The following is a 16661-nucleotide window of genomic DNA, read 5'->3' on the forward strand; positions in this document are numbered from 1 at the left end:
GAATGACTTCCTCACAATTTAAGGACTGGTGCTTGTTTTCTAGTCTGATCTTTTTTATTGGAATGTTCCTAAACATTTGGTTTTGTATTTTTTTCTTAAAGAATTTCTTTATTTGAGAGAGAGCATGAGCTGGGGGAGAAGCAAATGGAGAGGGAGAGGCAGACTCCCCACTGAGCAGGGAGCCCACTATAGGGCTCTATCCCCAGACCCTGGGATCATGACCCAAGCCAAAGTCAGACACATAACCGACTGAATCACGCCGGCACCCCTAGTTTTATATTTTTATTCAAATATTTACAAGAGTTCTATACCAGTGATAGTGACTGAGAACAATGGGTGGCAGATGTACTTTCTCCATGATAGAACTTCTATTTTATTGCAAGAGACAAACTAAAAAGTGGGGAAATAAATAAACTACCAGGTTAATAAATGCTGTGAAGGAAGTGAGGCTGAGCAGAGAGAATATAATGGGAGGGACCTAACTGACGTCGTGGTCAGGGAAAGCATGAAGCCACCTAAGGGTAGAGAAGAGACAAGCCTTGGGAAGGCCTGGGCTAAGAAGAGGGGAAGACCCTCCAGTCATAAGGAAGAGTTTACACAAAGTCCTGAAGTCGGATAGCGATTGGGTTGGGAGTGTGGTACTTAAGTAAAGGGTTCTGTAAGAAGAGTTAGGGGATGTAATGGTCAAGATAAGGAAGTTGGATTTTATTTAAAGTGCAGTGGGTGCCATGGAAGAAGTTTGAACCACAGGAGTGATCTGGAGTTGTCGCTGTTACCTGGGTGCAAAATGATGGTGGCTGATGACATATAGGTCACAGCTCATACAGACTGATGTAGGTAGAGCTGTAACTTGAGGTGCCTGTTTTGGAGTTAAGACTGATGTTGCTGATGGGAGGGGGGATGGTGAGGGAAGAGAAAGGAAGAAACAAAGATGACTTGGTACATTTGTAACTTTGTGTCCTCTCAGTTTATCTTATCAATTGCTTTTTGTATTTGTCTGTGGTGTTCCTGTGGTGAGTTTTAAATTTAACCCCCCAAAAGTGTCATATCATGTCAGATGGCTTTTGTTGATTTTGAGTGACCCTAAAGGATTCTCTTTCAACATGTGGGTGTAATTTTTTTTTAAAGATTTTATTTTTATTGATGAGAGGGTTGGGGGGCTAGTGCCAGGGAGGAGCAGAGGGAGAGGGACAAGCCGACTCCGTGGGGAGCCCAATGAGGGGCTTGATCTCAGGACCCTGAGATCATGACCTGAGTCTAAACCAAGAGTCGGACACTTAACTGACTGAGCCACCCAGGTGCCCCAGACATAGGTATAATTTTTATATTATAGTTGATCTGATAAACAAAACCTGTGGTGGTTTTCACCTCTAATTTATTTGATTATAAATATGTTTAAGATTCTGTTCATTAAGTTATAGTTAATATTCAGGTAAGTGCTAGCGTTTTTTTTATTTAATGGAGGTGATTTCCAGTTTAATGACAGAGTGTTTCAGAAGGTTCCTAAATGGATTGTTTAGATATGAAATCCATTTTCCTGTGGTTTAGAAACTGTGTTTTGCATGGCTTGCTTTGCTTATAAAATTCTCTAGTTTTAGCTTATACAGCTATAGGAAGGCTAGGAGGAAAAGCTGAGAAGTTTTTTAACTAAGGCAAGTGGACCCATAGAGAAAATCTTTGATTTTGTCAGCAGACATTGCGCATCTCATGTACCTAGTAACACGGAACTAACATTGAATCAACAATCCCTGTCCTATTCTTTCTTTCTTTCTTTTTTTTTTTTTTTTAAGATTTTATTTATTTATTTGACAGAGAGAGGCAGCCAGAGAGAGAACACAAGCAGGGAGAGTGAGAGAAGGAGAAGCAGGCCTCCCGCTAAGCAGGGAGCCCAATGTGGGGCTCTATCCCAGAACACTGGAAGGCAGACGCCCAACGACTGAGCCACCCAGGTGCCCCTCCCTGTCATATTCTGGAGAAGGTTACTGGTGCTGAAATGGTTTTGTTTTGTTTTGTTTTTAAGATTTTATTTATTTATTTATTTATTTTTAAAAGATTTTATTTATTTATTTGACAGAGATAGAGACAGCCAGCGAGAGAGGGAACACAAGCAGGGGGAGTGGGAGAGGAAGAAGCAGGCTCATAGCGGAGGAGCCTGATGTGGGGCTCGATCCCATAACACCGGGATTACGCCCTGAGCCGAAGGCAGATGCTTAACCGCTGTGCCACCCAGGCGCCCCTAAGATTTTATTTATTAATTTGTCAGAGAGAAAGAGAGCACAAGCAGGGGGAGAAGCAGGCTCCCCAGTGAGCAAGGAACCCAATGCGGATCTTGATCCCAGCACCCTGGGACCATGACCTGAGCTGAAGGTAGACGCTTAACTGAGCCATCCAGGCATCCCTGATGCTGAGATTTTTTAAAAGGCCATCTCCATGCTGTCTACTATGGTAGAGTAGTTGAAAAAGGATGCCCAGATTAACCTGAGTGCCCAGAGGAGGGCCCTCCCACCTGTGATGCAGAAGCCAAGCCCTGCATGGACCAGAGGATGCCGCAGGCAACACGGTCACACCTCCTCCCACATCCCCTGTTCTGAATATTTGAGGGAACTCAAATCTGGACTCTTAGGATTAGGAGTGGGGGAGGATTACTAGTAATTTTGATTAGCGTAGAATTTGGTACTGTGCATAAACCTTTGATTTTCCTCTTACCAGTAGTTTGAATCCTCTAAATTTGATTCAGATGAGGTACAAGAGCATGGTCATCATGCTCGGAGTGGAAGCTTGCCCAGTTAAGAGTTACGTTCCCATGGCATGTAAAGTGCTGGTAGCCATTTGATTTGTGACTTTTCTCTTATTTAAGGCCCAAGTACAGAGATTTTTTTTTTTTTTTTAACCTTAGAAAGAATTTTTCTTTTGACCTCAAGAGTTGGACTAGATTATTTCTAAGGTTTCCTTCAGGCTAAAATATTTCAGTTGTTCCTGATAAGTAAAAGGGGACAGTGCTTATTAGTGGGAGTTCAGATTATTTTAGAGTCTGAGCTAAGATCATACCAAGTAAGGTGGGGCCACTAGGCATGTGGCAACTAGTCTGGAATGATGACTGTCGAGCATGAATGGTACAGTGGTGAAGTGAAGAGGCTTGGACAGCAAACCAAATGGCATACAGGATTTCTTTGTCTGTATAACAGAATTAAACAGATATAGGGAATTGGAGTGCTGAAGTTTTTGTGTTTTCAGAAGGAGAAAAAAAAAAAGAAACAGAAATGGGAAATGCTTCCCTTTGTCTTTGGCATTTTATTTTTATTAGCAGGAATTGCATGTATTGCGCCTACTCTACACCAAAGCCCAATACTAGTGTCAAGGCATATAATGGAAATAAATCATGGTTTTAGCCCTTGAGAAGGTTAGTATATTGAATAAGTTAAAATAGAATACCTTGGGAGCTTAAAAGCAAGAATGATCAACTGAGGGGTCAGGGAAGGCTTGAAAAAAAGAAATGAGAAGGGGAGAAAAGGTGGTGGCAGTGCCTGCTGGGAAAGGCACAAAGTTGTAATTAATGTGAGTGATGGGAAGTGAGGTAGGAAGGAAGAGTAATGCTAAATTGTGAAGGGCCTCCTGTGCTTTGTGAATGAGTTTAACAGTGGGAGCTGTCTAAGTTTTTGAGAAGAGAATTGCCATGGCCAGTTTTACTTTTTAGAAACTGTTCTGGTGTGGGACTGGGTAGGGAGAGAGTCCAGGGTGTAGGAGTAATTAAGGGCTGTTAACGGGAGAAGGAATTCGGAGAAGCCGAACTAAGATCACATGCTTTGGGACTATAAAGTAGAAACTTAACAGTTTTCACTGGGCAATTGCATCTAGATGGTGAAGAAAGAGGTATGACTTCAGGGATGATTGAGTGGTATCTCTAATTGAAAGAAGAGAAGAGAACTGATCAGGGTGAGGGGGGAGGATTGTTTTCAATAGGGAGACTCTTTGAGATGCTTGCTGGAAGCCAAGTTTAGCAATCTGATGAGTTTGTTATTGAGAAGAGAGTTGGGGGCTAAATAGTGTAGATTTGGGAGTCTAACCTTAGATGGAATACACAGAATGAGCATAAGAGCCGTGGAATGGGGTGGAGAGGTAGTCACAGGCATAGAAAGAGAGCTGTTAAGTGATGTTGTGAATATCTAGGGATGGAAAGGTAGGGTCCTCAGTATTCAGTGCCGTTTCACTAGAGAGGTTTTTAACCAGTCTTCTTAGAATTGATTCTCTTACCAGGGCGCCTGGGTGACTTTTAGTCGGTTGAGCATCAGACTCTTGGTTTCAGCTCAGAAGAGGTGGGGGAGTGTCCAGTTCCTGCTGAGGGGGGGAGTGGGGGTCGGGTCTGCTTGAGGATTCTCTACCTTTACCCTCCCCCCACTCTTGAGTACTCCCTTTCTCAAATAAATAAGTCTTTATTTATTTAAGATTTATTTATTTGAAAGAGAGACACAGCAGGGAGAGGGAGACAAGCAGACTCTCTGGTGAGCAGGGAGCCTGATGCAGGGCTCAATCCCAGGACTGGGAGATCCTGTCCTGAGCTGAAATCAAGAGGCGGGCGCTTAGGGGCACCTGGGTGGCTCAGTCGTTAAGCGTCTGCCTTCGGCTCAGGGCGTGAACCCGGCATTCTGAGATCGAGCTCCGCATCAGGCTCCTCCGCTAGGAGCCTGCTTCTTCCTCTCCCATTCCCCCTGCTTGTGTTCGCTCTCTCGCTGGCTGTCTCTCTCTCTATCTCAAATAAATAAATAAAATCTTAAAAAAAGAAAGAAAAAAAGTCGGGCACTTAACTGAGCTACCCAGGCATCCCAGTAAATAAGTCTTTAAAAAGAATTGATTCTCTTATCTGTTTTGTTTTGTTTTCCCTAGTTTTTACTGTGAAATATTTTAATACATACAAGAGAGTATATGTATATCATGGATATAATAAGAAAAATCATCAGGGCGCCTGGGTGGCACAGCGGTTGGGCGTCTGCCTTCGGCTCAGGGCGTGATCCCAGCATTGTGGGATCGAGCCCCACATCAGGCTCCTCCGCTATGAGCCTGCTTCTTCCTCTCCCACTCCCCCTGCTTGTGTTCCCTCTCTCGCTGGCTGTCTCTATCTCTGTCAAATAAATAAATAAAATCTTTAAAAAAAAAAATAAGAAAAATCATCAATACCCATGTGACCCCTTTAAAAAACCAGATTACCAGTACCTTTGAAATTCTCCTCTCAGAAGTTGTATTCCTTCTTTTGCATGAAGGAAATTTTAAGCTTAGAAGATACTAATGCTCAGTTTGAAGAAAATGTTTTATCTGTGCTTTATTACATGAAGCTTAGAATCGTTTTTACCTTAAGGAGAGGGGGTTCATTGACATTAGGTAGGAAAGGCCAATTTCCAGTTAGTCATCCAGGGCCTTCCTGCTCAGTATGTTGTGTACCATAGACACAAGACAGGGAGAAGCATGGGTCTTAGAGTATTTGAATGGGCTTGGAAAACTCTTTGAATGTAAAATTAATTTTATTTTTTTAGAGATTTTATTTATTAGAGAGAGAGAGCATGAGCGGGGTGAGGGCCAGAGGAAGAAGCAGACTCCTCGCTGAGCAGGGACCCCGACATGGGGCTCGATCCCGGGACTCCGGGATCATGACCTGAGCTGAAGGCAGGTGCTTAACCAACTGAGCCACCGAGGCGCCCCTCTTTGTAAAATTTAAAGAGGAGATTACAGGTGCTCTTTTACAGTAAGGAACAAATCGAAATGAGAAACAATGAATTGTTCCAGTTTTATGTTACATATTACTTTGGGCTGTGGGACCTAATGGAAAGGGCAAGATAATCTGCCCTGGCATCATCATGGTTTCATGCCTGCAGTGGAACTAATGTGTAATTTGCAGTGAATTTTGATGAATACATGAGTTTGAGGATATGGGGTGGAAGACTTTGAATTTATGTCAGGGATGTGCTGGGAGATTGATTTGATTTGAAATTTAGGGATATCTGTGCATGTACTAAATCGGGAAATGAGCCCCACGGTCACTATAGCAATATAATGGTGTAGAAAGTATAAGCTGTCCTCCATCTTTGTCAGATTTGCATACATTCCCCTCACCAGGGAGTTACTGAAAGTTGAAAAGCACCCTCTGCTCTTTCAACCCAGTAATCTAGACAATGAATCAGCAAACTTTCAATAAGAGGGCAGATGGTAAATATTTTAAGCTTTACAGGCCATATAGTCTCTCACAGTTTCTCAGCTATGCCCTTACAGCACAAAAGCAGTCACAGACAATACTTAAATGAGTGAATTTGGCTCTGTTGTAATAAAACTTCATTTACAAAACTGTACAGTAGGCTGAATGGCCCACAGGCCATAGTTTGCAGACTTCTAGGCCATACTCAGTTTTGGTAGTGTACTGAAGCTAAGAATGGTTCTTAATTTTCGAAAGGTTGTATTTTTAAAAAAGAAGGATATACAACATAGTCCGTATGTATAGTCCGCAAAACCTCAAACATGTACCAACTTTTTAGGGAAGTTTGTCAACCTTGAGGGCCTTGCCCGCAGAGCTCCTATTCAGTGCTTATAGGAATGACCAGTGTGCCCCGTGAGGTGTGGGGAGGCTGGGGAAAGGAACGTTTGAACCTTCAGGCCTCTAGTCTTTTTCTGATTTAGAACCAAATTATGTAAGCCTGTCTTCATCAAGATCTTTCAATTCCAAAGGGGGCTAGTCTTCAGCTTCTAGTGCATTGCCTCCTTGCCTGTTCTGCCCCTTAACAGAACTCACTCCTTTGAGTGCTCCTTGACCCTGTCAACTTCTGTCATGGCACATTAATTACTCATTGTGCTGTGATTTTGTCTTCCAGTCTCTATGCTAAATTGGCGGTCTTTTAAGAGAAGAACCTGGTTTTATTTCATTGTCTGTCTCCCAAGTTCTTAGTACGTAGTAAATCTACCTGGGTAGATGAATTTCATTAATGTTAATCCCCACTGAAACTGTACTAGTATCCTCATAATTTGTGTTGTAGAACTAACTGCTGTTAACTTTTCAAGTATACAGAAAATGAAATACCCTTGGATGGGGTCTGAGATGGAACTGATTGTGCTTTTAGTAAAGTATCTGAGATTTTTGTAGTACCACTCAAACTTTTCACAGATTGTCTGTGGCCCTTGAAATAGGGGCAGGGTGTACCTTAAAGAGGGTAGGGGTGGGGAACTAACTGGATGCTCAGTAACAACCAGGAACTATTGTGCGTGTTTCACACATAATTTGACGTTGATTCCCATGAACCCGAAAGACGTGGGGTTTATTCCTGAGGCTGACTAGCTTAGAGGTTATGAGTGAGTACTCCCAAACCAGACTGCCTGAGTACAAATCTGTGTTGGCATTGGCTTCCTCGTCTGTAAGATGGGGATAATCACAGGATTGCTGAGAGGATGAAATAAGTTAAAGTCTGTATAGACTGCGAACAGTGCCTGACATAGGTAGCGTCAACTCATTACTGTTGCTGCTCCTACTCCTGCTCTGTCTCTTTTAAATGTATTGATATTAAGCATTTTGCCTCTCGGTATCACATTGTTGTTAATAAGCAATAAGATCTTAGAGGGGTTTCTGTTCTTAAAGATTTTATTTATTTGACACAGAGCACAAGTGAGGGGAGCAGCAGAGGGAGAGGGAAGAAGCAGACCCCCTGAGATCTTAGAGGTTTTAAATCAAGCTCCTAACCACCGCAGCATAATACACAGACTGCTGTTAATTCAGTGGTCAGTATATTATATTAAATTAGTCATTTGCATTTAAAAGCTGTAAGTTTTTCCAAATTATGAAGACTGCCTTTTGGAAAGTAGTGTGGCAGTGTGTACTAAGGGCCATGAAAATGTCCCTGTTCTTTAATCTGGAAGTCTGGGCTTTACAAAAAATCTAATATTGAGGTGGTTCAGTTGGTTGGGCATCAGACTCTTGGTTTCGGCTCCAGCTGTGATCTCAGGATCATGAGATTGAGCCCCAGGTTGGGCTCCATGCTGGGTGTGGAGCCTGCTTAAGATTCTCTCCCTCTGTCTCCCCCTCCCTCCCTAAAAAAAATCGAATATCAAGAAACTATGTTCAAAAGACTTTGTGATGTTGATGATCAAATAGGGAGAGAGAAAAACTCAATATCCAGAAACACAGGGATGCTTAATTGCTGCAGGCTTACAGAATGAAATGTTATCCTGACATAAAAGTAAATGGTCATGTAGACCAGTGATATGGGGAAACACCTGTTGTGTGATATTAGGCAGAAAAACTACCAGGGGGGCGCGTGGGTGGCTCGATCGTTAAGCGTCTGCCTTCATCTCAGGTCATGATCCCAGAGTCCTGGGATCGAGCCCCCACATCGGGCTCCTGCTTAGCGGGAAGCCCGCTTCTCCCTCTCCCACTCCCCCTGCTTATGTTCCCTCTCTCGCTGTGTCTCTCTGTCAAATAAAATCTTTAAAAAAGAAAAAAGAAAAACTGCCATGGGCATACACAAGACTCTTTTAAGAAAGCCATAAAATTTGAGTGCGTGCGTGCCTCAGTCTCTTAAGCGTCCAGCTCTTGGTTTCAACTCAGGTCCTGATCTCATGGGTCATGAGATCCAGCCTGGCATTGGGCCCCATGCTCAGCGGGAGTCTGCTTGGAAATTCTCTCTCTCTGCCCCTCTTCTCTCTTGTGTGCTCTCTCTCTCTCTCAGATAAATAAATAAATCTTAAAAAAAAAAAAACCATAAACTTGGCCAGTGGGAGGAGTGAAAAAGTAGCTATGATGGGGCAGGAGCTGTGGGATTTTTTTTTTTCTCTTTTGTTTTTTTTTGGGGGGGGGTGTTTTTGTTTTTTTTTTTTTTTAAGATTTTATTTATTTATTCGACAGAGACAGAGACAGCCAGCGAGAGAGGGAACACAAGCAGGGGGAGTGGGAGAGGAAGAAGCAGGCTCATAGCGGAAGAGCCTGATGTGGGGCTCGATCCCATAACGCCGGGATCACGCCCTGAGCCGAAGGCAGACGCTTAACCGCTGTGTCACCCAGGCGCCCCTGTTTTTGTTTTTTAAGATTTTATTTTATTTTTGAGTAATCTCTATACCCAACACAGGACTTGAACTCAGAACCAGGAAATCAAGAGTTGCATGCTGTACCTACTGAGCCAGCCAGGCATCCCTTGTTTTCCCTTTTTGCTTAAAGTTGTAGCATAGTGGCATTTTTTATAAAGGAAAAAAAAAATTAAAATATTTAAACATAAGAGATCACATTGTAATATGAAGTAACTTTTTAGATCATTAATTGGAGGAAGGAAAGAGAGTGGACATGAGCTAATAGATGATAAAACAGGGGCACATGGGTGGCTTAGTCTGTTAAGCAGCTGACTCTCAATTTCGGCTCAGTCACGGTCTCAGAGTCCTGGGATTGAGGCTTGTGTAGGTTCCCCGCTCAGCAGGGAGACTGCCTGAGGATTCTCTTACTTCCTCTGTCCCTTCACCTGCTTGGTCTCTCTCAAATAACTAGATAAATAAATGATCTTTTAAAAAAAGATAAACAAATTGGAAACCATGGTCAGTGGTTAAACAGGCATTTCCTATCCTGGCTTAATCTCCCTCAAGGCTATTCTAGAACTGGGCTCTGGTGATGGTTCTGCAGGCAGAGCCACTTCAGACATGTGGACTCTTTGGATGAAGCCCAGAGTTTGTTACTCTGGTATAAATTCTGTGCTTTAGAAAAGTCAAGTGGTGGGACGCAGCTAATGGTAAAATGGGTCTTTTTTTTTTTTTTCCCCAAAAGTTGTGTATTTGCAACTTCTCAGAACATTTCTTAGGTGAAGAGAGACCTCTATACTTCTTTTGCAGAAGAGGCATTACAAATGGGATGTTACTGGAGAGCAGGGACTGCGCTTTTATAACTGACCCTGGGAGGGCATTCTGCAGCTTGGCGAATACACAGCGGAGGGGTGTGGTGGTGTCTGTGGACTGATGCTTTGATGAGATCTCTTGCCTGTGAGTTCTGCAGTGAAAAGTCTGTGTTTTCTTTTTGATGCTCAGGTGATGATTCCTGCATAAAATGGAATATGAGGTTTTTTGGGTTTTGTTTTGTTTTGTTTTTTTAGTTTGACAGACGTATAAACCCTTTTCTGGTTTTTGTATTTTGAGGGACACAGAAACTGAAGCCTTCGTCATTTTCTATCTGGATGCCCAGGGAAGTGTGCAGGAAAGCATGGCATAGATAGGGCCAGGAAGAAAAATGTGTGATGGCTGTGACAGTGTCCTAAGGAAGGCAGCTACTGAACTTACTCAAGATTTTTAAAATAAATTCAGACCAGTTGTATCTCTGTGTAAACAAAAGGTTTCTGTGAAACAGAGATGGGGGGGGTGTGTACGTGTATGCCATTGACATGTGATTTAACAAGGTCTATTCAGGCAATACAAACTGCAGAGCATAAAACTGTGACTTAACTATTCTTCTTAACATTGAGAATATAGCAAGGGAAATAATTCATCTTAGAGGAGAATGGTTTATTTAAAAGTTTGACAAACACTGGTATCGAGTAAGATTTTTCTCTTAGAGTTAATTTTCCTTCTCTCTGAAGGTACCCGAGCCCACCAATGGGATCTGTATCAGCACCCAACCTGCCTACAGCAGAAGAAAATCTGGAATATGTGCGGACTCTCTATGATTTTCCTGGGAATGATGCTGAAGACCTGCCCTTTAAAAAGGGTGAGATCCTGGTGATAATAGAGAAGCCTGAAGAACAGTGGTGGAGCGCCCGGAACAAGGATGGCCGGATTGGGATGATTCCTGTTCCTTATGTTGAAAAGCTTGTGAGATCCTCACCACATGGAAAGCACGGGAATAGGAATTCCAACAGTTATGGGATCCCAGAACCCGCTCATGCATATGCTCAACCTCAGACCACAACTCCTCTACCTGCAGTTTCCAGTACTCCTGGGGCAGCAATCAACCCTTTGCCATCCACACAGAATGGACCTGTCTTTGCAAAAGCCATCCAGAAAAGAGTACCCTGTGCTTATGACAAGACCGCCTTGGCATTAGAGGTAAAATTTACAGGGCTGGTTTTTTGGGTCTTTTCGACATTCGGTTTTCATTTTTAGTTTTAACTTTGTTTCTGCAAAGTAACGACTGCTCATTTAAAGTTCTGTTTAGAGGGTGGGGGCGCCTGGGTGGTTCAGTCGTTAAGTGTCTTCAGCTCAGGTCATGATCCCAGGGTCCTGGGATCGAGCCCCGCATCGGGCTCCCTGTTAGGTGAGCCTGCTTCTTCCTCTCCCTCTGCTTGTTCCCCCTGCTTGTGCTCTGTCAAATAAATAAAAATAAAATCTTTAAAAAAAAATAATAAAGTTCTATTCAGGGGAATAAGATAACTGGGTGATTTTGGAAGATCCATTGTGAGTGTCCTACAAGAGTCTTTTGTCCTTTCCTATTCCTTATTTCTCCCAAGGTGTATTCTCTCCTGAGTTTAGTCTCACAGTAGTTGGTTTTCTTTCCAATAAGAAAAGATGATGGTTAATAAAGACCCATGACTTAGAGATGAAATCAGCATACAAGTAGACACAGAGCCACTTGTACAGTTCCATATTTCTAACGTCATGATTAGTTGAGGAGAAATACAAATAAATGTCTTAGAATTCCTCTTCGGCTAGGCAGAGATAAAAGTTTACAATACCTCAGACTGGGGTGCCTGGTTGGCTCAGTCAGTTAAGTGTCTGCCTTCTGCTTAGGTCATGATCCGAGGGTGCTGGGATCAAGCCCCATGTTGGGCTCCCTGCTCAGTGGGGAGTCTGCTTCTCCCTCTCCTCCCCCTGCTTGTGCTTGGCATGCGCGTGCTCCCTATCAAATAAGTAAATCTTTAATTAAAAAAAAAATATCTCAGACCTTACTAGCTTTTTTTTTTTTTTTTAAGACTCTTGGAAAGTTTAGCCTGTAACTGTGGCTTTCTGAACCAAGAAGTCCTGAGGTCAGTGTTGATAAGCCTGTTGAGAGCATAAAGCTGTGTATCATAGAAAGTAGAAGTTTGATGAGACATCCAGTAAACCTGGAGTGACCATAAAATGAGCACAAACCCCAGAGGAAGAACAGAAGGATTTGAAAAATAGATTTTTTGGGTGCCTGGGTGGCTCAGTTGGTTAAGTGTCCGACTCTTGATCTCATCTTGGGTCTCAATCTCAGGGTTGTGAGTTCAAGCCCCATGTCAGGCTCCACGCTAAGTGTGGAGCCTACTTAAGGAGGGAAAAAAGATTTTTTTCAAAAATTCATACTTTTGTGGGCGCCTGGGTGGCTCAGCCGTTAAGCGTCTGCCTTTGGCTCGGGTCATGATCCCAGGGTCCTGGGATCAAGCCCCACATCGGGCTCCCCACTTGGCAGGAAACCTGCTTCTCCCTCTCACACTCCCCTTGCTTGTGTTCCCTCTCTTGCTGTCTCTCTCTGTGAAATAAATAAAATCTTACCCCCCAAAATTCCTGTTTTTAGAACAGTCCCATATATTTTTGTGTTATTTTTTACGAGATATAAAATATGTGCAGTGAGATGGGCCCTCGATATTAACATGTCAGAACATGGAATTTGATGCTACAAATCCTGGCTCTTTCATTTGTTGATAAATTGTGAAAATGCTTTGTGAGCCACAAACTACTAGGTAAATAAGTATCATTATATAATATGATTACAGTTGAATACTCTTTGTTGTTATTATCAAATTGCATATATGTTGGAGAAGCTGAGATTAAGCTAGTGATTGTTCTGTGTGTGTTCACCCCAAGGCCAAAGTAGGGCAGGTTTGGGAGACAGCCCAGGTACATGACCGAGGATGAAGTAATGGAGCCTATTGCTTCAAAAAAGCAGAATTTAACCCACAGAACAGCCTGTCCACAAATAAAAGCTAGCATTGATTTTGTGTGTGGGGGGGGGGGGTTTCCATTGATTATCCTCCGTCTTCTCTGGATGAGGAGTAATGTCCGAGCAAACTACACTTGAAGGTTTGTTTCAGAGTCCGATTACTTCTCCCTCTCATGTTGGCTGTAAAGAAGGGAGTGAGCTTCTGAGGCTTATGACAGGTGCTAGGTCTAGAGAGGACCCACATGCTTTTAATGCTTCCCAGTGGAGGAACAGGAAAGAAACCAGACTGACTCTTGGCTGAGTAGGCTCTCCCAACTTTCTCATCCCCCACAGACCTGCCCCTGCCCAGGTGTACACCTCTAATCTAGTTCACATGTCAGCACCCGAAAATTACATGGGGCGCTCGGGCTCTAAAAGCCTTCCAGTTTGCATAGTGATTCCTGCCCTTTGAGGCATCGTCACATCTGTTGCCTCATCATAGGAGTAGAGAGCTAGGATTCAGAGAGTTGTTGTGACTCACATGTGTTAGACACATGGGGGTCGAGGCACCCAGTCAGAATTCCAGGCTGCATAGAGGCAGTCAGGAATTGGGCTCTTACTTGAGCCAGGGTTTAAAACCTCACTCCATTTAGGCCACCTGCCTGTTGACCTCTAGCTCTAAGATGTGCCTGCGTTTTAGAAACCTGTATCTCCACATTGCTCAGAGTGTGCAGGGGGGGGGGGGAGCTCATAGAGTGGAAGACCAGGTGCTATAAAGGGGATTATTTATTTATTTATTTATTTGAGAGTGTGCGTGCAAGCGACGGCAGGGGGGGGTGGGGGGTCGGGCAGAGGGAGAGGGAGAATGGTTGAGCAGACAGTTCACTCAGCGGGGAATCCCAACATGGGGCTTGATCCCAGGAGATCTCAGATCCCTGAGGTCATGACCTGAGCTGGAATCAAGAGTCAGCTGCTTAACTGAATGAGCCACCCAGGCGCCCCTAAAGGAGATCATTTCAGAGCTTGGTTGAGCAGATAGGTGGGTAGGTGCCTTAGACCAGGATGAGGATTAAGAGCCTGGTTAATGATGTATATTTTAAGATAACCCACATAGTTGGCTGTTTTGCAGTTCTACTTGTTTCTCAGACCCCAGAAAGAGGTCTCCACACCCGAGTCTCCTCGTGACACTACCTTAGCTGTGTAAGTCTCATCAAAGGCTTGCTTTGGTGTTTCACCAAGAGTATAAGGGGGACCTGAGAAATAAACTTTTGCCAAATTCCACTTAATGGTATTTCTCATTCTGTATATTTAAATGAGACTTTTGGCTATAACATAAATAAATAGTTCCATGAGTTACATTATCTTCTAAAACTTAGTGCTTGTCTGATCTTGTTAAAAATAACTCTTAAGACTTTTGCAATTAGGTTACCAGGAAAAGTATTAAAATTAAAATAAGGTGAAATAAGTAGGACAAAATGTGCCAGTAATTGAAGCTTCCTTATTTCCCTTGACGGTATTAGAACGATGAGGGCTTAGGTGAACTTTATTTCATGAATTATTTCACTCTTTTTTTCATAAAACTTGATTTTCAAAAGAACATTCCTGCAAGTAAAGAGAGATTTTATTTATTTATTTGAGAGAGAGCATGCGTGTGCACATGAGAGTGGGGTGAGGGGCAGAAGAAGAAGCTGCCTTCCAGCTGAGCAGGGAGCCTAATGCAGTGCTCGATCCAGGGACTCCAGGATCATGAGTTGAGCCAAAGGCAGACGCCCAACCGACTGAGCCACCCAGGTGCCCATAAAGGGAGATTTTAAAACAGGTCATTTTTCTCTCTTGCTTACCTCTTTTCAAGAAGTGAGTTGATCCTTGGGATTTAATTTGGGAAGTAATACTTGGTACCTGGGGTGGGGAAAAGCAAGATGGTCAGGGAAAGATCATGGACCTGCATTCAAGTCCTCGTTTTTCGTGGTATGATCTTGGGCAAGTTACTTAAGTTCTTTTGAGTCTAAAAGGCACCCTTGTTCTGATGTTCACTATTCATCCAGCCAGCCTGTGAGAGATGTCTTGTAGGGTCTTTCCACCAAGGTGCTTACCATCTAGTGAGAGAATAGAGACAGAAACCAGCAGTGTGGTAAGTGCTCTAATAACACAAAGTGGGGAAGGGGGGGGGTAGGAGATGGGAGTGTGGGTATTTGTCTGGGAAGCCTTCCTGGAGGAGGTAACCCTCTAGCTGAGTTTTGAAGGATGAATAGAAGTTAGCTAGGTGAAGTGCAGGGAGACATTCCTGGCAGAGGGAAGAGCTTACGTGAACAAGACTTCATACCACCAAGTAGCTGCAGGTTGGTGAGAGCATGCAGTATGTTGGGCAAAAGCAGCTAAAGACAAAGTGGAGGAAGTGGGCTGTTGCCATGTCATCAATGGGCTAGGCTGAGGAGATGAATAGTTTTCTTATGTTGCCTTCCCTGAGGCATAAAATAGCCAATTTCTCCCAACTGATGGAGGTCCTGAAGTTTGCAGGCAATTTACCTTTTATTTTATTGGTTTTTAAATAATTTAGAGCAAATGCTTCAGTCTCCCTATAATATTCTCACACACTTGTATTCCAGTATACTTTCTGACTAGGAAAGACAGGGAAGAACTTTCTTAGTATTGTCCTTAACTCTGGGGCTGTACACCTATGATTATTTGCTGTATGAAAATTTGTATCCAGACATCCAAATGGAGCCTCGGTGGAGCCTTCCCCTGTGGTATGGGTTAAGAAAACAGTTGGTGAGGGGTGCCTGGCTCAGTCAGTTAAGCATCCAACTCTTGATCTCAATCTTAGGGTTGTGAGTTCCAGCCCCATGTTGGGCTCTACACTGGACATGGAGCCTACTTAATTAACAAAAAGAAAAGATAACAGTTGGTGACAGTAGGCATCTGTGGGAATCAGAATCAGTGGAACAGATTCTGTGGAGGAAGACTAACATTTTCTTGGCCTGCAAGTGAGGCTTCAGGTGACTCAGGATGGGGAAGAAAGGCAAGTTGCAGTAATAGATCATTCAGTCTGCCCATCTTCCTAATGCTTTTGGCTTTCTGCGGCATCTAAATCCATTGGCCCTCTGGTCTCAACTTGGGCACCTCCAAAAACACTCTTTCAGCAAAGATTACTGAGTACTTACACTGTGGCAGACATTGTTAAGGAGGTTGGAGTTCAGTAGTGAAGAAGACAAAGGTCTCTATCCTTGTGGAAGTTCTAGAATACAGTCTCACGAGTGGTTCCTTTTAGCTCTCCACCAGGGAGAAACAAATAACTACAAGTCCCCTTCCTGTGTTTGCTTAGCCCAATGTTTGGACTTTAGTATGTGACCCTACAGTTTCCCCTCTTCAGGTTTGGGGTCATGGGTGCGTTTCTTTTTGTTTTTGTCATACACCATCTATCTATACAGTTACCTAAATCTTTTAAAATCCTCATTATGTCATCTGGCATATTGATCACCCCCCTCGGTTTCATGTTAACTGCAGATTTCATAAAAGCACGATCTAGATCTTTGTACTCAAGTCCTCCTCTGCAGCCTCTCCTGATCTATGTCGTATATCTAAAAAAAGATAATGAGGTTGGTTTGGCATAACTTGTTCTTGGTTGAGCCTGTACTGCCTTCCAAATACCATCTGTTTGCTAATTGCATTCAGAATTTTGTCCAGGTTTGATTTCATGCTCGCCTTTTACATTTTATAGAATCTACCATTGTCCCTGGTTTAACAAAACCAAGAAACTTGACCCTTTGTAGGTCTACCAGTGTCCTATGTTGTAAAGGTCTGTGGCAGGTGACCAGAGTTGGACTCTTATTCCTGCTTGCTGGTG

At 43.2% G+C, this 16661-nt stretch overlaps 1 protein-coding gene across 1 annotated transcript in view; it reads left to right on the forward strand.

The window, feature by feature from the left end:
• The window catches only part of CRKL (CRK like proto-oncogene, adaptor protein), a 40196-nt gene that overhangs the window by 3193 nt on the left and 20342 nt on the right, over window positions 1-16661 (forward strand). Inside the window, exon 2 of the mRNA XM_026487869.4 lies at window positions 10578-11043. Within this exon, the coding sequence (XP_026343654.1) occupies window positions 10578-11043 (466 nt within the window). The remainder of the gene's footprint in view (window positions 1-10577; window positions 11044-16661) is intronic.

The sequence above is a fragment of the Ursus arctos genome, unplaced genomic scaffold (genome assembly GCF_023065955.2).
Source record: "Ursus arctos isolate Adak ecotype North America unplaced genomic scaffold, UrsArc2.0 scaffold_34, whole genome shotgun sequence".
Classification (NCBI taxonomy): domain Eukaryota; kingdom Metazoa; phylum Chordata; class Mammalia; order Carnivora; family Ursidae; genus Ursus; species Ursus arctos.